The 20,853-nt window shown below is 65.1% G+C and overlaps 1 protein-coding gene across 3 annotated transcripts; it reads left to right on the top strand.

The window, feature by feature from the left end:
• Positions 1-219: 219 nt before the first annotated feature.
• Positions 220-20,073, top strand: LOC104021533 (uncharacterized). Of its 3 annotated transcripts, none has more exons than XM_087777006.1 (32): positions 220-780; positions 3,946-4,053; positions 5,429-5,584; positions 6,293-6,424; positions 6,540-6,731; positions 6,813-6,896; positions 7,048-7,166; positions 7,319-7,433; positions 7,704-7,787; positions 8,090-8,205; positions 8,378-8,522; positions 8,744-8,850; positions 8,962-9,043; positions 9,218-9,352; positions 9,426-9,557; positions 9,798-10,054; positions 10,172-10,295; positions 10,460-10,654; positions 10,963-11,118; positions 11,611-11,831; positions 12,167-12,344; positions 12,645-12,791; positions 13,016-13,414; positions 15,027-16,565; positions 16,946-17,026; positions 17,266-17,352; positions 17,517-17,608; positions 17,847-17,932; positions 18,522-18,585; positions 18,713-18,876; positions 19,158-19,292; positions 19,505-20,073. In XM_087777006.1, exons 1-32 carry the CDS (start codon positions 352-354, stop codon positions 19,738-19,740), a joined length of 6,297 nt encoding a protein of 2,098 aa, XP_087633132.1. In that variant the 5' UTR covers positions 220-351; the 3' UTR covers positions 19,741-20,073. The 3 variants fall into 3 exon arrangements, with proteins under 3 accessions (XP_087633132.1, XP_087633133.1, XP_087633131.1); XM_087777007.1 differs by having other exon boundaries at positions 7,701-7,787; positions 8,962-9,013; XM_087777005.1 differs by having other exon boundaries at positions 7,701-7,787.
• The last annotated feature ends 780 nt before the right edge of the window (positions 20,074-20,853 follow it).

Below are 20,853 nucleotides of genomic sequence, written 5' to 3'. Positions count from 1 at the left end.
CGGGAGGAGGGACCCGGGCAGGGGAGGGGACGCGCCCCGGCGGGGGCGGAGGGTCCGCCCAGGCAGCCGAGGCCGCAGGGCCGCCCGCGCCTCGCCGCTCCGGCCATGGGAGCCGGGCCGCCCCCCGCCCCGCTGCCCCCCGCCGCCGGGCCGCCCCGCTGAGCGCCCCCGCGGGAAGGGGCGGCCCCGCCGCCGCCCGCCCCGGGGAAGGAGCCGGCGCCGCCCGGGCGGTCTCCATCACCGGCGCTCCCGGGCGGCGGGGGCCCCGCGCTGCTGCTTCTTCGCCCCGCGGTGCCCGGGCCGGGCCCCCCGGCTGCCCCCTGCCCGCCGGCGGCGGCGGGGAGGGCGAGGATGTCCGGCAGCACGGCGAGGAAGGTGCAGCCCTTCACCATCAGCACCAAGCTCTCGCTGCCCAAGTGTGCCGCCGACTTCCCCGGGGACGCCTGCCCCGGCATCGCCCTCGCCTCCGCCCTGGACAACCACCGCGGCCTCCGCCGCAGCCTCAACGAGCGCATCTCCCTCTACCTGGCCCACGCCCGGGCCGGCCCCGCCGCCCCCGAGGGCCAGCCCCGCAGCCCCAGCCCCGGCGAGGAAGCGGGGACCGACGAGGAGCGGCTGAACCGCAACGCCCTGGCCCGCTCCATTAAGAAGATCACGCTGTCCAACTGGCACGGGGAGGGGGACACAGGGGCACCCGGGGACCCTGCCCGGACCGGCGGCGAGAGGAACCACAACAACAACAACAGCAGCAGCAGCAGGCCAGGGAAAGCTCAGTTCAAGGTAAGCGTACCCTGCGCCTTGCGCTCTCCCCGTCTTCCCTGTAGTTCCCCGTTCCCGGCTGCCGAGGGATGGGTAGGTCCTGGGGAGGCTGCGCCCCGGCGGGGGATCCCTGCTGCCTTGTCCCCGTGTCGTGCAGGCAGCACTCGCTGCAGGCTCCTGGGGTAGCTGCTTTTCCTCCCGCCTCCCTCCCACACACTTCTCTGTACCGTCAGGCTGGAGGGCAGGAGGTCTTCGCGGGGGAGCTGGAGACGAGCTTTTCCTAGGGATAAGATGAACCAGAAAAGCTCTGCCCCGGAGCCCGCGCTGTGCAGGGCTCAGCTCTAGGGATGCCTGCGATGATGCAGTGGCGTGCGGGGAGCTGGGAACTCGCTCTCCGCTTTACCGGAGGGGAAACCGAGGCTGGGAGAAGGGAAGTGACTCATGAAGGGCCACACAGCCAGGCAGAGCCAGGACAAGGCTAGGAGCAGGACCCGGGGCTCCCAGCACCCCGCCCTCCGAGTCTGAGTGCTAGCAGGCACGGAGGTCCGAATCCGTCAGTGCTGGAGCCTGGGAGACCCTCTGCGTGGCTGGGATGGGGCAGAAGGCAGCTCAAGAGACCTCACCGTTGCTGGCAAGAGCAGGCAGGAACTCCTTGGGATTTAACCCTGACCCACAACAGCTGGTTTCCCGGCGGGATAGTGCTAGGGAGAGCCGCGCAGCCCACTGCCAAAACCCTCGTCTTCATTGCCAATAAAGGCCAGGCACGGCCTCGCAAGAGCTGCCGCTTCCTCCGGCACGCAGGCAGCTCCTTGCTGGGTGGCCGGAGTCTGCGCAGCCCAAGGGGCATCGGCATGAGGGCTCCCCTCTTTCATATAAGGTAGGGACATGTGCTCGGCACGGTGGTGTGGTGCGGGGCTCTCGGGAGGCTGCCAGGATTGGCCCCTCCTGCCTGTCCGGCCTGGGGGGGTGGAGCTGGAAGGGGGGGGCAGGCTGCAAGATGGAGCTTTGGGAGGGAGAGGGAGAGCCAGGGCACAGGGGAAAGCATGCGTTGGGCAGGACGGCAGCCGGAGGAGCGAAGGGAACGCTGTCCCCCAGGTGGGGCACATTAGGGCTTTCCCAAGCATGGACCCCAGCTCTGCCCCTCGCTCCTGCCCCGTAGGAATGGGGGGACTCCTCCAGGATGAGCACAGTGCAGCCCGGGAGGGTCTGACCCCGCTCGTCTTGCTTGTGGGAAGTCACTGGCACTTACTCTTCTATGGGAATGCGGCGAGCATATGTGCCGTGTTAATTTTGCTTTTAACGAGCGAAAGAAGTGTTCACAGAGGAAGCAGCTGAGGCCACTGCACTCATTTCACATGTGGCTTTCCTTGTGTCATGAAGCCTGGAGTCCTGCTGGGGAGCAGTTAGCATGGCACCTCATGGATGCTGAGGAAGGCACGGCTCCTTCTCCCAGCCTTGGGTTGCTGCAAGAGTGTTGTTTTGCTGGAGTGAGGACCCAGCTCCGGTTGGAGGGACAGGGAGGGGGGGCAGTCCCGGTGGAGCGGCTCTGCGGGAAGGATGAAGTCATCCTTGTGCCGGCAGCCCTGTTTTCCTGCGGCTGACGAATCATGAGACAAGGACTTTAAATAAAGCTCCCGTGTCACCTGCAGGCTTGTCTCCCATGCCTGAGCCCCGGGGGGGGGGGGGCTGCGGGCTGCAGCCAGTGTGGGACGCTGCTGCCTAGAAGAGGGGCTTCCTAGGGTCTTATGCCCTGTAAGCACTTCATATTTAGCTCCCTGCCGTTCCCTAAACAGGCATCCAAACATCTCGGCCCCGCGGTCGGGCAGGGGGGTGCCTTCTCATCCTTCAGAGCCGCGCTTCCCGCAGCTGCCGGCACCCTCCTGCCAGAGGCACTGAGCTCTCGCTGCACCTGCCGGGCCGTGGCTCAGCCTCGCTCCCTGCCCGCTCTTCCTGCTCGGGACGGGATGCTGTGGCCTAGTGTGGTGGTCTGTCCTCCGCAGCCACCAGCCGGTCTCTGCAGCCACCAGCCGCGCTCCACAGCCCCCTGGAAAGAGTGGTGCTGGTCTCCCAGGTGTTGTGGGGGTGTTAGGATGTTTGTGGGGCTCCGAGCCTTTCTGGGGGCAGCAGCTCTAGCACTGGGGGATGCCTTCTGTGTTGGGACTCTTCTTCAGTCCTGCAGAAGTGATAGGAAGCCGCTTTCTGTGCAGGGAGGGAGACCGGCTTCACCTGGGTTGGTTCCCCTTGGTCACTGTCCCCAGTCTGGAGCGGTCCGAGCGGTGGTGGGCTGGGTCTGGCTCTGGCAGATCCATCACCACGTTTGCTATGGCTTCAGAGGAGACCAGTAAGGGGGTGTTGGGGCAGCACGTGTTGCCCACCACCTCATGCTGCCCCTGTGCACGCTTGGGTGGCTGTTACAGAGACAGCAAGGTGGCCTTAGGGAGGGAGTGGGAGGAAGTCCCTAAATCAGCCTGCTATATCTGACCGCCCAAGAAAAGATCCATCCGTAGAGGATGAGAATGACTGCCCTTGTGCATGATCCAAGCAATCCCACGCACCTCTCCTCCTGGGGCTGGGCTCTGTTAAGGATCAGGTAACGTGGAGTTCATCCTGGACCTCCTCTCTGTGCCTGGCTGCGGCTCCTGGACTTCATTCCTCCTGCCTCTCCTGCTCCCACCCTCACCCCCGTCCCACGGGAGCCCTTCCCTGAAAGTCAGCCACCCCCTTAACTCTTGCCTCCCGGACAGGCCAAAGTCAGGGATCAGCAGCTGAGAGGATTCGGGTTCGTGCTGGTGGGGTTATTATGCCTCTGCCCTGATGTCCTGGAGATGGGCGGGGAGGCCTGACTCTGAGCATCCTTAGATGACCAGGGGCGAGTGGTGACCGCTGAATGGGTTTCTGCTGGCTTTGGAGTCAATTCAGGGGGAAAAAGGGTGTGTGTGGGAGCTAAAGTGGAGAAGGCGCTGAGCAAAGCAAGCTTAGGAGCTCTTGCCACTTGCTGAACGCGTGGCAGGAGCTGCAGATGCTGCCCAGAGGAGCCTGGCCTGGATGCGTAAGGAGGGACAGGCAAGAGGCTGGCAGCCTCCTCTGGCCTGGGGCAGGGGGAGGTGGGCGCAGGCTCCTCCGTCCCCTTGGCTGCTGGGACAGCCAAGCACTTCCAGGCTCACAGCTGCACCTTCCCATCTCTAGGTCTTCCTCAGGAAGGACGTGGATGCTGAGGACGAGCAGCAGGAGGCCGGGAGTCCCCGGGCTGGTGGTTTCTGCTCTCCAGTGGACAGAGGTTCCCCCTTCTACGCGGTACGTCCCCTGCCTTCGCCGTTTAGAGGGTCTGACCCAGGATCGCAGCTCGGGGATGAGCAAGCGAGGGCGGCTGCTGGTGGTCTGCCCGGGCACGGGTGTGGATGGAGCCTCACTGCTTTAAATGAGCGAGGGGACTAGCTGGGCACAATGGGGTGAGGGGATAGCCCCCAGGCCATCGCCCAGAATTTTTATTACTTCCAAGGGAGCCAGATTATGGGCTCCTCCAGCCCTGGCCATGTCAAGAGACTGAAGATCCTCGAGTTGCAGGAGGGCCTGAGAATCTGTGTTGCTATTTGAGAAAGAAAAAAAAAAAAAAGACGACAGAGGATTTCTTTAGTTCTTGTGGTTAGGCAGAAAGGCTTTGAAAAGCAACTCCCATGCCATCAGCGGGGCAGCACATGCCAGAGTGCTTAGAGAGCCTGAAACAGTTGCCCGAACCCCGCTGCTCCACAGGCTTTCGGGAGGTTGCGCCCTGGCAGGCTCGGGGGTGGCTGGCGCCCTGCGGGGCAGCTCGCACCCAGCCCCCTCGGGGAGGGAGGGCTGTCCCGGGAGCAATTTCTGCCTGGTGAAAGGAGGCAGTGAGCCCTGCGCCTTCAGGTTTCTCCTGAAGAGGCTCCGGCTCCTGCTTGCTGCTGGTTAGTGTGCAGTCAGGTCCCCGTCCCCGGGCACTGGGGTGGGAAGCGAGTGCCCGGGTGGCTGTGCCGTCCCCTGGGCTACGTGCAGCTGGGCCTGGGGCTGAGCTTGGAGGGGGGCCAGCGCTTTCGCTGGCTGACCTTCGCCATCACCCCTGGCGGAGCTGGAGCCCTGACAGAGCATTTCGTCAGTGCCGGTCGCCTGTGAGACTTGAGTCCCTGGGGGAGATGCTGCGGTTCTTGCCCCCCGCCGCTGCTTGCTTGGGATGGGGGTCTCCAGGTGCCCCTGAAGGAGTGGTGGGCTGAGCTCATCCCCGCCCCCCCCATCCCCTGGCAGTGTCCCCTGGGGTGACACCAAATGGATGCCACAGACACGAATGCTCCTCGCAGGGATGCGCAGCCTCAGACCAGAGGGGCAGCAAGCGCTGCATCCACCTCCCAAGTGGGTGCGGGGACCAGCCCCGGTGCTGGGTGCCAGCCTGCCAGCTGGCAGTGACCCAGGGCTGAGGGACAGCCTGGCAACCCCTTGCCGGGGCTGTGAAAGCCACCGGTGCGGCCTTGGTAGATGGGAGCTGTGCCTAAGGGTGCTGGGAGAGAACCCCAAATATGTCAGTGAAGCAGTGGGACTGGAGACAAGGCAGGCTGACATACTTTATTTGGGTTTCTGAAATGCTCCTGGGAGGTGATGGGGAGGGCTCCCTGGGGCAGCATGCTGACCCCTCCACCTCTGCCCGCCCCAGCTGCCAGGACCCCCAGCGTCATCGCCCTGGAAAGAGAGCCTCAAGGGCAAGGAGCCCACAGCGGTATCGAGATGCAGTGGGCGAAGCGGCGCGAGAGCGTCCCCCCTCCTCGACCTGAGCCCTCTGGTAGCCCAGTTCAATCGGGAGATGCTGCAGGTGAGGCCAGCGGGGTGCCCGCCCGAGGGGCTGCGTGAGGAGCGGGGTGGGGGGGGCCACCGGCAGCCTTTCATGTGAGCTGCGGGGTGGGGTGAGCGGCGGGGAGGGCTGAACTCCCGGCCCCGAGCGAAGCCATGGTTGTGGCATGAGATCATGTTTGGCCGCCTCTCCCTGGCTGTCGGCCCCGGGGAGAGGGGGTCAGCCCACACCAGGGCCCTGCTTCCTCCCCACGTGCGCACGCTCCTCCCGTCCCCCATCCTTCTCCTCCTCCCAGGCGCTGTCCCTCCCCAGCAGCGTGGGAATGAGGATGGTGTGGGGGGGTTGCTTCCACGCCATGCTGGGGAGGGTGCATGGGTGATTGCACAGGGGAGCTGAGTGCAGGGAGAGGAGATGCTCCATGCAGGGATGTCCTGTGCAGAGACCCCTGGTCTGGCCTGCCTGGGGGGGGCCAGCTTTTCCTGCTGGGCTGGGGCAGGCAGATGCTGGAAAGAAGCGAGATGCCACTCGCCTTCCTGCTCCCATCGCCACTGTTGCCATCCTGAGCCCCTTTGCTGGCCTGTTCTCACTCGGAGCAAACAGGTTGTCAGCCGAAAGGGTGCCCTCCGGTCCCTGTGGTGGCTTTGGCGGGGTTTGGGCTTGGGTCCCTGAAGCTGTGTCCTCAGGGCTCTGGCAGAGGCACCCGGCCACGTGGCTCTTGCCCCCTTGCAGGCGGAGGGCTGGGTGCGAGGCAAGCTGCGGGACCTGAAGGATGGCTGCGACCTCCAGGACTGGGAGGAGGTGGCTCAGACCCTGCAGCGGGACATGAAGGATTTCGAGAACACGCTGATAAAGCTCAACCAGGTGAGGCTGGGCAACAGCACAGCTCCCATTCCCCACAGCACCCATGTCCCCAGGCCCTCCACAGTGGGGGGTCCCTGGGAGCCCCTGATGCTGAGCGGGTGCCTTGGCCTCACAGATGGGTGAGCAGCTGATGTGGCGGGCGAGCCCCAGCGCCGAGGGGGTGCGGAGGCAGTTGCTGGCCCTGCGGGACCAGTGGCAGCTCCTGAAGCAGACGGCCGCCAGCCAGAGCAAAGCCCTGGGGGGACTTCGGAGCCTGCAGGACTTCAACAGGAAAGCTGAGCGGCTGGAGGCATGGATCAGGCACAAGGTATGGGGTGTGGGGAGTGCAGTCCGGGGAGGGAGACAGCCTGGCTGCCCCTCTGCCTTCTCACACCCTCCCCTGGCCCAGGAGGAGAAGCCCTCCCTGGCAGCCCTCCTGCAGGAAAGCCCAGACAAGATCCAGCTCACCCGCCGCATCCTCGACTTGAAGCAGGTGAGAGGCTACTGGGGGGCCACTGGTGTGCTGGAGACCCCGAGCCCCACCAGCTCTGGGGTCCCGAGGCTGGGGCATGGCGCAGGTCCCTGAGAGGGGGGCAGGAGGGACGGCTGGGGGATGCTGATGTCTGTCTCTTTGCTTGGGCCAGGAGGAGCAGCAGTTTCAGAGTCTACACGAGGAGTTGAACGGCCTGGCCCAGAAGCTGGAGAAACAAGGCAAAAGTGAGAGCAGGAGCATCTCAGCCCGGCGCAAGCACATCAACAAAACGTGAGTGGAGGACACACGGGCTGAGCAGCGGCAAGCTGGGCACAGGGAGCCGGTGGGCTGGGAAGCAGGACCCCCCAAACCTCCCTCCTGCCTCCTCTTGCCCCCCAGGGAGGCACAGGCTGCCCTTCACCTCTCCCCTTCCACCTGTGCAGGTGGCTGCGGCTGCAGGGGACCCTGAAGGAGCACCACGAGGCTCTGCAGCTGGCCCTGGAGGTAGCCGCCTTCCTCCAGCAAGCAGATACCCTGCTCAGGGCCATCCATGCCAAGGTACCAGCACTAGAGCTGGGGTCAGCGTGGTGTGGGGCTGTTGCATGGCCAGAGTGAAACTGGGCAGGCAGCACCTTGTTCCCTGCGTGGGGGCTGCTGTGGTCCCAGCACCCGCGGCCTGGGGCTTGGGCAGAGAGCTGGGGGACGGAGCCTGATGTAAGATGGGGAGCCAGAGCAGCAAGCTCAGCTTTGCAGCATCCCTTTCTGCTAGCGCTGAGGGCAGGGCCCCGTCCTCCTCCCGCCGCTGACTGCAGCTGCTTCTTACAGCAGAGGAGCGTCTGCAGTGTGGGGAAGCCAGGGGAGGGCGAGCCAGGCCGGGATCGGGACGTCAGGGACATAGCCAGCCAGGTGATGGTAAGTGCAAGGCTCTGTCCCGTCCTCTGAGCCCTGGGGAGCATCCTGGCAGAGGGGGGCTTGTGTGCCTTCCCGGGTCAGCACCGGCACCGGCAGGGCTGGGGGCTCGGAGGGCACCCCATAGCTGCATGATGGACGGGGGAGCCTCCCTGGGGGCAGCAGGGCAGCAGGGTTGGCATCCACCACCTCTCCTGGTCCTACAGGGCTGGTGGTGGGTTGCCATCACACACTCACACCATGGCCACGATGGCTCATCCCTCACCATCCCTGTCATCACTCCCCGGCTGTTCTCTCTCCTCCAGATGCTGGATGTGACTGTGTCCCAGCTCCTCAACCTGCAGCCCAGCCTGGCAGCCCGAGTCACCCCCAAGCACCGAGATGTCAAGGAGAGCTGGGCACAGCTCCAGCAGGCGCTGAGGTAGGGCACAGCCTGGCCGGAGCCCCAGGGCCCCAACCCGGACACCCCAGCGCTGGAGCCAGAGGCTTGGGGAAGGGCCTGGGGTAGCCCCTGGCAGGCTGTCTCACCAGCTCCACTTAAGGTCTCTCTTCATCCTCTGCTCCCCTGGGCCTCCCTTGCACCCCTTTCCCAGGACAGAGAAGGCTCCAGTGCTGGTGAGCAGTTCCCCGGGGGGTGAAGCTGTGGCTCCGAGCGCTGAGCCCCGAGGAGATGATAGTGGCCGTGGGGCTGTGGGGAAGGACGCAGGAGAAAAACGGACAAGAGGCTCCGGGAGCATGGTGAGCACAGGTGTCTGCCTTCCTCCAGGCATCTCCAGCACCTCTGCCTCGGGAAGACGAGGGAGCTTGTGGGAAAGGGGTTTGGGTGTTGGGCAAAGCCCAAGCTGAGTGCGGCTGTGACCTGGCCCCACCACTTATGGGAGGTGCTAAGTGCCAGGCCCAGGGCAAAGCAATGCACACTTCGGGCTGGCAAAGGAGGAATGGGAGTCTTTGTGCCATAGGTGCCGAAGGACGTGTCGGGGAAGATGGCGGAACATGAGAGAAGGGAGGAGAGCAGCTCTGGCTCCCCAGTGACAGGGCAGCCCCCTCATGGCAGGGACAGCAAAAGGTACCGGCTTGTGGAGGTGGCTGTGGGGAGTGGGATGGAGTTAGAGGGGACAGAGTGTGGGTCCCCTGTGCAAGGGAGACCTTGCGGTCCTGAGTCCCCCCCTCTCTGCAGGAGGAGGAGAGAGGCGGAGCCTGAATGGGGGACGAAGCAGCCAGAGGCCCAGGTGCGGGACATCTGTCAGGCAGTGAACACAGTAATGTCTCCCCAGAGAAGAGCCCCCTTTGCTCCCAGCCCAGCCACGGGAGCTGGTGTTGAGGGGGACCCCTTCCCCAGCCCCCTCTGACTGCTCGTGGGCATGCACGCTTGTGCACTCACACCTGTCCCTGGTCTGGGCACTAATGCACCATGTCTCCCTACTACTCGGCAGACTGTCCTCCCGCACAAGGAGAGTGCAGGTCCTGGCGTCCCCCCGTGTCCGGTGGGGGACGTGGAGAGCATGGAGGCAGCACATATGCAGCGGGATCCCCAGGACCGCAGCTCCAGCGCCAGGGCTGTGCTCCTGGTGAGTCCCCTCGGGTGTGAGGTGGGGGTTACACCAGGCAGGGTCTGTCCTCACCGCCCTCCCTGCCTCCCAGGAGGGACCAGTGCCAGAGGGGCCCCCGGGGAGCCCGCAGGTGGAGGCCATGCTGCGGGAGCTGGGGGAGCTGTGGGAGGACTTGCAGAGGAAGCACCAGGAGAACGGTGCCGTGCTGCGGGAAATTGATAAGGTAAGTGGAGGCAGGGCTGGGGTGGGCACAGGGGCATGCCCCCATCGCAGTAGCTTGCTGGGGACAGGAGCTGCAGCGTTGGCACCGACATCTCCAGCTGGCCTCGCAGCCCACGCACTGCTCCAACTGTGCTGCCCAAGCTGCCGGTGCCCTGGGTACCCGCAGTGGGGTGGCAGCGTGGCTCCTGCCCACCCTGGGTGGCTCAGAGCCAAGCTGATGGGCTCCCTGCTCTCCCCACAGGCACTGAGGCTGGTGGGGGAGCTGGACCGGGCTGAGCGGTGGCTGCAAGCCGTGGCCGGGTCACTTTCGGAGCCAGCCACCATGAGAAGCCCAGCGGAGCTGCGCCGGGACCTGGAGGAGATGGACCAGCTGGAGAGGCAGCTCCTGCTGTGCGGCCTCAAGCTCCAGGCGCTGCGGGAAGAGGCGGCGGGCAAGCCGCCCGCTGAGCACGAGGGGGCGAGGAAGATGCAGAGGAAGGTGGAGATGGTGGAGGAGAAGTGAGTCCCAGGGGAACGTTCCTCCTCTCTGGTCTCTGGGGTGGGCAAGGAGGAGGATGCTCGCCCCGAGGAGGTGCGGAGGGTGCCGGCACCTCTGACGGACGCCTGTCCCCACAGGTTGGCACGCGTGCAGGCAGCCCTGCGGCGCCGGGCAGCAGATCTGCGTGACTCCCTGGTGCTGTCCGAGTTCCTGCAGGACGTACAAGAGGAGGAGGCACGGAGCCGGCAGGGACCTGCTGAGGTGAGCAGCAGGGCCAGGCGTCCCTTGGGGTCACTCAGCACCAGAGACCAGCCCAAGGGTTGGTCTGTGACTGGCAGGGGGACCCCGTGGGTGACCCCCTCTGGCCCAGCTGCCTCGGGGTCACTCCCCATCTCCCTCACGCCTGGTGTTTCTGTTGGCTTCAGCCAGGGAGTGGGCGTTGTGGCTCGCAGGGGTCTTTTCCCCTGCTCTCGGCCCAGGCTGGAGAGCCGCCAAGCAGCGAGGACATGAGCCACCCCTTGGGAGAGCTGCAGGAGGCCGTGGAGATGCTGAACGACGCAGCGAAGGAACGGGAGCGGGTCATGGAGGTGGCAGCAGAGATGGAGAGCCTGGAGCGCCTGGTAGGGGATGGAGGCAGGGGATCTGGGGATGCAGCCGGGTGGTGCACCTGCAGCTGGACATGCCGGCTAGTTGGGACAGGGCATGTGCCTCGACTGGTCCCCATGGGACACAAGGGCGTTGGGATACAGGGGGACCGCTCCATGTGAGGCTGGCATCCCCGTCCCTCCCGTGGCTGGTGCTCCCTGCCCTTTTGCAGGCACATGGGAGGGTGCCCCCAGGCTGGGGTGGGCTGGGGCCACGTGGCGAGTGGTGGCACAGGGGGTCCCATGCCAGGGCTCATCTCTCTTTCCCCCCGCTGCCCATACAGGTGGCGGAGGTGTCCCCCTGCCTGGAGGCCCTTCGATGCAGAGCTGAGGCACTGGCTCGTGACACTGCCCAAGCAGAGAGCGGCTTCACCGCGGTGAAGAGTGAGAAAGACCTCCAGGAGCTGCAGGGCTTGCTGAGCCGGCAGCAGGAGATGGAGGTGAGACTTGGGGAGCACCGTGGCCTGCTGTGCCCGTGGTAGGGAGGTGTCCCGGCTGGCTGGGGCTGTCCGAGGGAGGCACTGGCCTCCGGGGGCCCAGGTGTCGTAAGCCTTGGCACGCTGGGCTGGAATTTTCCAGCGGAGCCAAGCCCTGCCCCGCTCTGCTCCCCTCTGCTAGCACGGGTCAGGCGAGGGGAGAGAGCTTGCATCAGTTCCCATGTGCCAGTGCCCAGCTGCCAGCCCCTTGCTCATCTTCCCGCCGATGGGGAGGCGACTCACACGAGCAGAGCAGGGAAATCAGGCAGCCCTCCACTCTGCCTGTCCTCCCCGCCACGGGTGGCTCTGCCCGCTCCCTGCAGCCCCTGTGCCTGCATCCTCCCCTCCATCCCTGCATCCTCCCCTCCATCCCTGCCTCCCACAATGCAGGGGAGTCCAGGCTGGGTGCAGAGGGTTTGGATGCATCCTGAACCTTTTCTGCCTTGTGATCTTTAGTGTGTGGTGTCGGAGACCCTGCAGGGGCAGCTGGAGGAGCTGGAGAGGGCAGCTGCCCGCTTGCAAGAGCTCTGCCCCGCTCGGCTGTGCCCTGTCAGCCGGGAGGTGCAGGGGACACTGCGGGCCTGGGCAGGGCTGCGGGAGCTGCTGCGGGAGACCCGGGCCCGCGTGCAGCAGGCCGGCCGGCTGCGGCACTTCTTCAAGGATTACTTAGCCATGATGTAAGTGGCGATGAGCCATCGGGGTTGCCTCTGCGGTGGTTGGGGGGGAGCTGGTGAGAGCATGGCATTGCCGGAGCACGGGCTGCTGGCAAGTATGTGAGCAGTGCTGGAGTTGCAGCCAGGCAAAACCATGAGGACCCTGGAATGAAGCACCAGGGCTGCCTGCCGTGGGGCAGCCCCACGGCATCTCGCCCTGCCCTGACAGACTTGCCGCTACCCCAGCGAGCTGCTTCCAGCCATCTCTGAGCATGGGAATGGCTTCCTGGGGCCTGCAGGGCTGAGGAGGGGCTGGGTCGTTCCTCAGCCCCCTCAGCCTGCCTTTCGTGTGCCCACAGCTCCTGGACGGAGGACACGCGGGCTCAGATCTTCTCTGAAAGCCCAAGTGGCCACGGCTTCCCAGAGACCCCGTGTGAGGAGCTGGAGAGGAGAATCGAAGGGAAGCTCAAAGAGTTTGAGGAGCTGGCAGCATCGGGGCAGCAGCTGGTGTCTGAGGAGCACTACCTGAGCGCGACAGTAAGGACAAGGGAAATGGGGTTGGGGAAACCCTCAGCACCCCCCAGAATCCTCTGGGGATGGTCCCTGGAGCAGAGAGCAAGGTGTGGGTGCAGAGTCCCAGCAAGTGGTACGGGGCCAGCCGTGCATCCCTGGGACTGCTCAGGGCAGGAAGGGGTTTCATCCAGCAACCTGAGGTGGTATGACTGTATCCCACTCCCCAAAACCTCCTAAACTGCTCCGTAGTGAGGTGTCCTGGTAGGGCCAGTGTCCCTGGGCCAGGGATCCCTGCAGGCTGCCCAGCATCTCTCTTTCCCTCAGATAAAGGAGCGCTTGGAGGAGCTGCAGAGCATGCTGGGCTGGGTGCTGGTGCGCTGGCGAGCACAGAGGCACCAGCGGGACCCAGGGAGCAAGCAGGAGGACAGAAGGGACCCGGAGAGCCCCTTGGGCACGTCCCCCACCAGCCAAGTGAGTACCCAGCGACATCAAGACTGTTGGAGAGCAGGACTGGCCTCGAGGCTGAGGGTAGCAGAGGCACCAGACGGAGTGGGTGGTGCAGAAGTAGGGGAGGGATGTGTGGCGATACGTTTGGGACTGTGGGGTTCAGGCAGGGCAAAGGGAAGATTGTCCTGAGAAAGTGCCTGGCCTTGGCAGCTCTCCCTCCACATTCCCTCTTTTGCCTCACTCCCCAGGAGCAGTGTGCCCCACGTGCTCAGCCCCGGCTGGAGAACATCCATAGCCCAGTGGAGTTGACGCCCTGCTCCCTCCTCGAGCCCATGCGGAGATCAGAGCCGCTGCTGCCAGTGGGAACAGCCATCTCCCCACCAGCATCGCCCCTCTCAGATGCCCCATCAGGAGCAGAGCGGAGCTGGGGGGAGCCTAGCAGCTCAACACCCCACGGTGTGGGACCCCCCGAGAAGGCTGTCATCTGGGACCCCACCGAGACCTCCACGCTGCTGCTGCCACCGCGGGGCCCCGGCGGGCTGGGGGGGACGGTCAACCTCATCCTCAGCATCGGCAAGAAGGGCGAGAAGAAGAAGGCGCAGCCGGTGGCCGGCAGCGAGCGGCCAGGGGAGGAGGCGCTGCAGACGGTACGTGGGGGACGGTAGGCGGCTTCAGCAGAACCGTGGGTGAGCACCCAGCGCCTGTCCCAGCGCCAGCCACTGCCGTGCAGCCAGGGCAGCTCCCTGGAGCTGTGCCCCCATGCAGACCAGGAGGCGTTGAGGGCTGCGGGGTAGCACCCATGCTGGGACCCCCCCTGGCCGTTTCCAAAAGAGCTGCTGGGGCTGTGTCATTCCCAGGAGAGAGACCCTTGGCTCTGCCAATGCCAAGCAATGCCCGAGGGCTGAGGACCAGCTTGCACCACCTCCTTTACCTGCACTCTCCTGCTGCAGCTCCTTGCCCACTCTGTCCTCAACTCTCTCTCTGTCTCTCTCTCCCCCCGCTCAGCTCCCTGCCACTAAACCCTCAAGCTGTAAAACCTTTTGGAAGCGTTGCCAGGGGCTTTTAGGAAACACTTGGGGTAGTTTAAAGCGAAAGAGAAAGCCGCCTCGCCAGCCGGTGGAAGAGGTAACGTCCCCAGGGGAGGCTGCATGCCGGGCAAAGTGCCTGCATGGCGTGAACCTGCCTGCTACCGACCCACCTCGGCATGTCACCATGCCCTGCCAGTGGTGATCCCCCGGGGGAGGGGAAACCCTCCCAGTGCCACAGTGTGGGTGCTGGGGCATGCAAGGAGGTGGGTCAGATGGGGCTGGCCACAGTTTGGCCCCCTGGGTAAGTGGTTTTGGTGGCCACAGGAGGCGTGGTGAGCCGTTGCTGGGGGGCAGCAGCAGGCCCCCATGCAGCCGACTGAAGGGGAAAGAGCTGGACGGGTCCATGTGAGGGTGCACGTGTTGGAGGGGCATGCTCTGGGGTGCATGGCTTGTAACCCCAGGGCTAGGGGCTCAGCATCTTGCTGAGACTTCCATCCATTCCTTGCTCCAGGCCTGGCACAAAGGGCTGCGTGCAAGGAGCCCCAGGGGCAGCCACGGCCGGGCCCCCCGTGGGGCGGCCCAAGGGAGAGGGCAGGGGGCCGGAGAGGCCAGAAGGCATCGAGGCAGGGCGAGGGGCTGCCAGGCTGCCAGGACGGTTGGGGATAACTGGCCCCCTCCAGCCTAAGGAGTACAGGGAGACGCTCCTCCAGCTCCTGCAGGCAAAGCCCTCCGCTTTCATCCTCGTGGCCCCAGAAACCCAGGAGAGGGGCTGCAGCTGGGCTGGAGAGGGTGCCTGCAGGAAGGGAAGGGGAAGGGGCTGTGCTCAGCCCTGCCCTTGCATTCGCCTGCTCTGCTGCCTGGGGGCATGCAGAGGTGGCAGGGACAGGCAGCAGTGACTGCTCTCTCCATAGCCAACCAAAAGTGGTGGCTTGGAGGGCAGCAGTGTGGGGGGAGAGCCATATGGCACAGGCAGCCCCCGCTGCACTGCACCTGGGGGACTCCATCATGGGCAGAGGTTCCCCTGCCTGGGCCGAGGTGGGAGCAGCCCTCGTGGGGCTGAGGTGAAGCTGTGCTGCTCCCAGCTCTGCATGTGCCGCTGGTGAGCGTTTTCAGCTGCCTGCCCCCCGGCTTCGTGCTTGCCCAGGTGCAGCATGGAGAGGGAGTGGTCGGTGCGGTGTGGTGGAGGCTCTGGCCATGGGGGTCACTCCTCTCTCCTTCTCTGTGTCCCTAGGTGCAGGTGGAGACTGGGAAAACCTCCAGCGCGAAGTGGCCGCCTGCTGTCGCCCGTCGCCCTCCAGCATCCAGCAGCAGGACGCCAGCCACCTCCCACACCCTGCCCAAGGCTGGGGCCAGCTCCCTCTTCAACAGCCTGCAGCGGCGGGAGCGGGCAAGGGCCGAGCAGGCCCGGCTGCTGACGCTGCAGGGCATCATGGGCGCCAGCTCCCTGCAGCCCACGCCTGAGGAGCGCCACGGCCCCAGCAACACATGGCCTCAGAAGTGCGGCCGGAGGAAGGGGGAGCCGGGGGCGGCCACCGCTGGACCCCCACTCGGGGAGCTGCTGCTCTACGTTAGGAACCCGCTGGTGCGGGACATCGACGCTGAGTGCGGGGCGGCCCCCCGGGACCCCCGCCTCCCTGACCTGAAAACCACGTGCCCCCACGTTTCCCTGGGCTCCGTGCTCAGCCTTGAGCTGCCCCGGGATGCAGCCGTCCTGGGGTGTCACCGAGGGGCTGTGGCACGGCAGGAGGAGGCAGAAGGGCAGGAGCAGAGGCAGGGCCTGGGAGTGAGGCCACGGGAGCCCACAGGCACGCATGGGGCTGGATGGCAGGAGGAGGTAGATGTGGATGGGCATGGTTCCCACAGGTCCAGTGAGGGGCTGGGATCATACCCCAAGAGTGAGCAAGGAACGTGGTTCGAGGAGGTGAGCTTCAACCCCAGCTACAGCCGGCAAAGGGCACACCATGCCCAGCAGGAGCACTGGAGCCCACAGCACCCCGGCAGAGCCGGTAAAGACCTGGACTTCAGGCCGAGCCAGCCGTCCCATGTCGGCATGCTGCATGAGCAGGTCAACCAAGAGGGGGACAAGCTGGCCGCCCAGCTGGGCCAGGATGGCAGCCCCGGTGCCGCCGGCAGGGCCAGGCATCGCGAAGCTGCTCAGCTGGAGCTCGGGCCGTCCCCGGCCGGCACCCCAGGCAGAGCAGGAGCCGTCCCTGGCACTGCCCGCACGCAGCGGCTGGCTGGCAGTGGCCGGCCCAGTGGGTTCCCGGCTTGCCCTGCTGCACCCACCCAGCTCTCTGTCTTCGAGTGGGCACTGGGGTCCCCCCAGCCCCCCAGCCCTGTGCCAGGTGCTGGGGAGGTTTGCCACCCTGCCCACGGGCAGTTTGAGGAAGAGGAGGAGGAGCTGCAGGCCATCTGGGATGAGGCGGGCGAGCACCAGGCACCCAGCCTGCCCGCAGGCAGCCGTGCCCACCACGGGCCAGAGAGGAGGGTGGGCAGCCTACCCAGCCCCGATGCCACGGCCAGCGGGCCCCTCATCCTCTCGGCGGCCAACAATGTGCTGGTGGCCAAGTTCACCCTTCCCACCGCTGCCCGGCTCCTCCACAGCCCAGCGGGAGAGAGGAGCCCCAAGGTGGGGCGCAGTGGCAGTGGCAGCCCCAGCGGGCACGGGGTGTCCCCCCACACGGAGGAGCCGGTGTCTGCAGTTTCCTTGGACAGCCCGGGCACGTGGGATCGGCGGAGGCATGGGGAAGAGGAGAGAGAGGGCAGCAAGGTGAGAGCCACGGGCCAGGGGCTGTCCCTCAGGGCCAGGCAGGGGGTTGGGGGACACCCCAGGCAGCAGCTGGGTTACCCACACCAGCACATGTGGCCCGTGTTTGGGGTGGCCCCTTTGCTTCAGCTGGGGGGGTGGGGAAGAGCCAGGTGCTGACTTTGGGGGTCCCTGCAGCACAGCACTCCCCCACCAGCCCTCAGCCTTAGCACGGTAGCACTTCACCCCAAAACCTACAAGCAGGCCAGAAAATTGTTCCTGTTGTCCCATTCCCACCTTGGCATCGCCTGCCGGGGATGGGTCGGATGGACCCTGCGCACCCAGGGGCTGAGCTGGCACCGCCAGCCCCAGCGCTGCTTCACTCACCCCCTGTCCCCTTGCAGGTCCCCCTCGGTAAAACGGAGTTTCAGATGATGGAGGGGACGCTGGAAAGGAAGCACGTGTTGCAGACAGGAGGGAGGAAGGTACGGGCATGGCTGCAGGGCTCCTTTGGGACTGGGGTGCTGGGACGTCGTGGGAGGGTCCAGGTTTTGGGGCAGGAATGAAGCCAGCGATGCTCCTGGCGCTGCCATGGCAATGGTGCTGGCCATGCTTCGAGGGTAGAGCCCACTGGGGCTGGGGGGGGCATTTTGAGTGGCAGGGGACTGCTTGTCTTCTCCCAAACCCATTGGCATCACAGCTGTCCCCTGCTTGCGTCCCGCAGGCCAACTGCCGCGCCTGGGGCCAATTCCACGCCGTGCTGATGAGGCAGACTCTGTGCTTCTACCAGGACCGCAGGGACAGCATCAAGGTGCAGTGGGGAGAGTGGGGTGGCACGGCACTACGGGAGCAGGGGGGGCACCGGGGGGGGCTGGCAGCAGCGGGGGGCTGGCAGCGGGGTGCCCTCGCCCCCGCGGCAGGGGAGGGCAGCGCCTGCCAACCCCGCTGTTGTTCTTGCTGTTCCCTGTGCTACAGAGCTCCGTGGTGGCCCTTCCCCTGAACCTCTCTGGGGCGGTTTGCACCCCAGATGCCGAGTACACCAAGAAGACCAACTGCTTCAGGCTACAGTGAGTCACCCCCAAACTAGGGCAGCCAGGGTCCTACAGCCACAGCCCTCCCTAATGTGTCCCTGCTGGGACAGATGTACACCAACACCCCCAGCCAGGGCCAGCTCAGTCCGGTGCCCGGATAAGGATTTCCTCCTTTCTTTCTCACCCTCTCCCTTCTTTCCCAGGCTGGCAGGGGCTGTGGTATTTGCAGCCCACATCTGTCTTGTTGCTGACTTGTTCTCCCCCCCCCCCCCAGGCTGCGAGATGGCTCCGAGTACCTCCTGAGGGCCCCCTCCCAGCCACTCATGAACGAATGGGTCTCCAAGCTGCAGCAAAACTCAGGTGAGCAGCCCTTGCTGGCAGAGCAGGGGCCCGGCTATATGCAGCTACCACGGGCGCGCAGCCCTCACCGAGCCCTCTGATACACGGCGGGGTCAGAAGAGAAGCAGCACAGTGTTGTCTCTGATTTATGTATCCTCCTAACCTGCCTTGGGAAAGACAGTTCTCTGCCAGGCAGGATTTGGAGGCTTTGTTTTCACACCACATACACAGTTATAAATCAGGAATAGCACGACTGACGTCAGTGGAGCCTCAGCAGCAAAAAGTCAGTGTCAGGAAAATTATAATTACACCTCTGTCTTCTTCTATCTCCTCTGCGGGGCCTGGAAACCCCTTGCCAGCCCTTCAGGCAAGGAGATCTGTAATACTAAGGTCTTCCCGCTGCTGTACCCATACCCGAGGGGGCTCAGGCCCTGCCATGAAATCCCAGGCTGGTTGGCAGGACCAAGAGCAGGTGCTACAGCAGGAGGTCGGAGGGGCCAGCCCTGCAGCACGGGCATCTGGGCGGCTTGGCCAGCCAGAGCTGGGGCTGGCTCCATGGGATGGTCCTGCGTGCCTAGAGCACCCAGTGGGATGTTTGCTGTGCCCCCAGGTTTCCCCGAAGTGGATTACTTCCAGGCAGCGGCACAACGTGTTGAGGGCACCGGCGGTGCGGGGTGAGTAGCCAGGAGCCAGCCAGCCGGGTCTCGTTACTATAACTCTCTCCTGTGCTTGCTGGTGTGTGCTGCCCCAGCAGGGCATCAGTGGGCCAGTCTGGTTTGCTAATTCTCTGCTGCTTTCCAGTTTCAGCAAGGTCCCCAGCCCTGGGAGCTCCCACCTCCAGGGACATCATCAGGTTGCGACCACCAAGAGCCAGGAGATCGTGGTGCTACCCTGCTCAAACGCCCGTCCACTGTGGCCTCTGGGCAGCCAGGACGGCCCAGCCAATGGGGCTGTGGCAGCAGCAGGTGACTTTCCTGCCTGGCTGGGCTCCTGCTGTCCCCCGACTCCTCTCCCCAGCCCAGAGAGGTGCAAGGGAGCTGACTGGGGGAAGCTGGAGGCTGTCGGTCAGTCTTGAACTTGGTGGGGTCTGGGCCAAGAATCCCCTTGCCCATGAATGGAGTTGGGGGAAGGACCAGTTACCTCCCTTCACTTCCTGGGATACTGGAATAACCCTGTCCTCTTTGGGGCTGACACAGAGATGTCCTGTGGTGACCTTGCCTTGTGACATGTCTCCATTCTGCTTCAGAGGATGCTCATGGGGCCGGACACAGGGAGCAGCAGTGGTCACCCAGGGGGTCCCCCGGGCTGTGGGACAACAGCTGCCAAGAAGATGACTATGGGCTGGTGGCCAACAAGAGGAGGTCCTACTCCTTCACCTCAGGTACGGCCCTGGTTTCGCTGTCACTGCCAGGAGGTGGCACTACTGCCTCTGTCCCCACAGACACCCGAGGGCAGGTGCGATGCTGCTCCGGCACCCACCCCGTCCCCCATCGCTGCACCCTGGGCTGCAGCCCCCCCACTCAGAGAGGGCTCTGGGGGGCTGGCAGCGCCCGCTGTCACCCTGCCCTCTCCACTGACTGCTCCCTCTTGCAGCCACTTACCAGAAGATCACCCCCGTGGCTGTGCCCAAGGAGCCGGTGGAGGCTGGGAACAGCTACTCGGTCACACTGTACATCGGGGAGCAAGCGCCGGCTGCTCCACGGGCACGCTGCCACTCCTTCGTGGCCCGGCCGGGGAGCCCACGGGACACGCTGGGGGAGAAGACCCCCGGCCCTCCTCGCCCCAAGAACAAATCTGTCTTCAAGAAGTTCTTCGGGAAGAAGGAGTGAGATCTAGCTGAGGGAGGAGAAAAGCCTCAGCCTACTCTTTATCCTCCTCTCGGGTGCCCTCCTGGCCTGGTCTCCGCTCCCAGCACCAGCTCACCGCTCGCTGCCTCCCCGGGGGAGAGAGGCTGCGGCAAGCGGCTCCACTCCAGCCGGCCCTGGGGCTGCACTGTGCCCCAGCCGCCACCGCCCCCAGCCTCAGCCCGGTGCTGAGCACCCCTCCTGCCCACCCGCTGGGTGCTCTCCCTGGGTGCCACCGGCTCCCCAGGTGTCTTGCTGACACACAGCACAAGCAGGGGTGGGGTGGTGTCATTGTTTTTATTAAAAAACAAACACTTAGTCTGGGAGCTTCTTCCTCCAGCAGCACCCGCTGGCGCAGGAGGAGAGGGGCTCTGCAAGGTGGTCCCTGCTAAGGGGGGGGAGAGCTTCAGATGAGGGGGGCCCCTGCAGCGGGTTTCGGTCCTGCTTGGCGAAAAGCCTGAGCCACTTGGTGCCTTTGACAAGGATGCTTTGTCCCGTGGTTCCTTTGTGCCTGCACCCAGGCCAGCTAATCCTGTGGGGCACCTGTGCCCCTTTTCGCTGCTGCAGGAGCTCAGCAGGGAAGCCGCTGCCTGCAAAGCAAATCCTCCTGCCTGCACAGCCCTGCCAGGCCTGCCCTTCCTTTCTCCCAGGGTGGCCACCGGCCCAGGTCACAGCAGGCGGATGCTGCGTGCCATGGAGTGGGCCAGAGGAGTGTGGCCGGACCCTCAGGGCTTCCTGCATCCCAGATATTTTGCAATACCTTCACTAGGCTACGCCGGCTTCAGCTGCCGTGGTCCCTGCCTGCACTGGGAAGGGGAAAGAGCAGCTGGTCCAGATGGCCCCTGAGCGTGCGCCAGCCCTGGGGGGAGAAGGAGAAGTTTCCGGGGCCATGGGTAGCAGGGCCTCTCCCCAGCGGGCTGCAAGGCTTGGCCGCGCATACCCCTCGCCTCCTCTTCCGCACTGTGGGGCTTAAAATAGAAGTGCTGGCTGCAGCCCAGCTCTGCAGCAAGGGCTGGGAGAGGAGAAATGTGGGCGCGGGGCTGCTCCTGACACCTCTGCTTCCCCCTGCGGTGTCCCCAGGGCTGAGGACAGGCAGTG

The sequence above is a fragment of the Nipponia nippon genome, unplaced genomic scaffold (genome assembly GCF_047370975.1).
Source record: "Nipponia nippon isolate SJK-2023a ecotype South Korea unplaced genomic scaffold, ASM4737097v1 scaffold_4, whole genome shotgun sequence".
NCBI lineage: Eukaryota > Metazoa > Chordata > Aves > Pelecaniformes > Threskiornithidae > Nipponia > Nipponia nippon.
Note: the sequence above shows the minus strand (reverse complement) of the source record. Positions and strands in the feature narration are given on the sequence as shown.

What these genes read in the sequence shown, in the direction of transcription:
- LOC104021533 (XM_087777005.1), top strand. Translation starts at nt 352, where the DNA reads ATGTCCGGCAGCACGGCGAGGAAGGTGCAGCCCTTCACCATCAGCACC. An exon ending in AGGCATGGATCAGGCACAAG is followed by an intron (nt 6,732 to 6,812) that starts GTATGGGGTGTG and finishes CCCCTGGCCCAG; the next exon opens with GAGGAGAAGCCCTCCCTGGC. An exon ending in AGCACTACCTGAGCGCGACA is followed by an intron (nt 12,345 to 12,644) that starts GTAAGGACAAGG and finishes TCTTTCCCTCAG; the next exon opens with ATAAAGGAGCGCTTGGAGGA.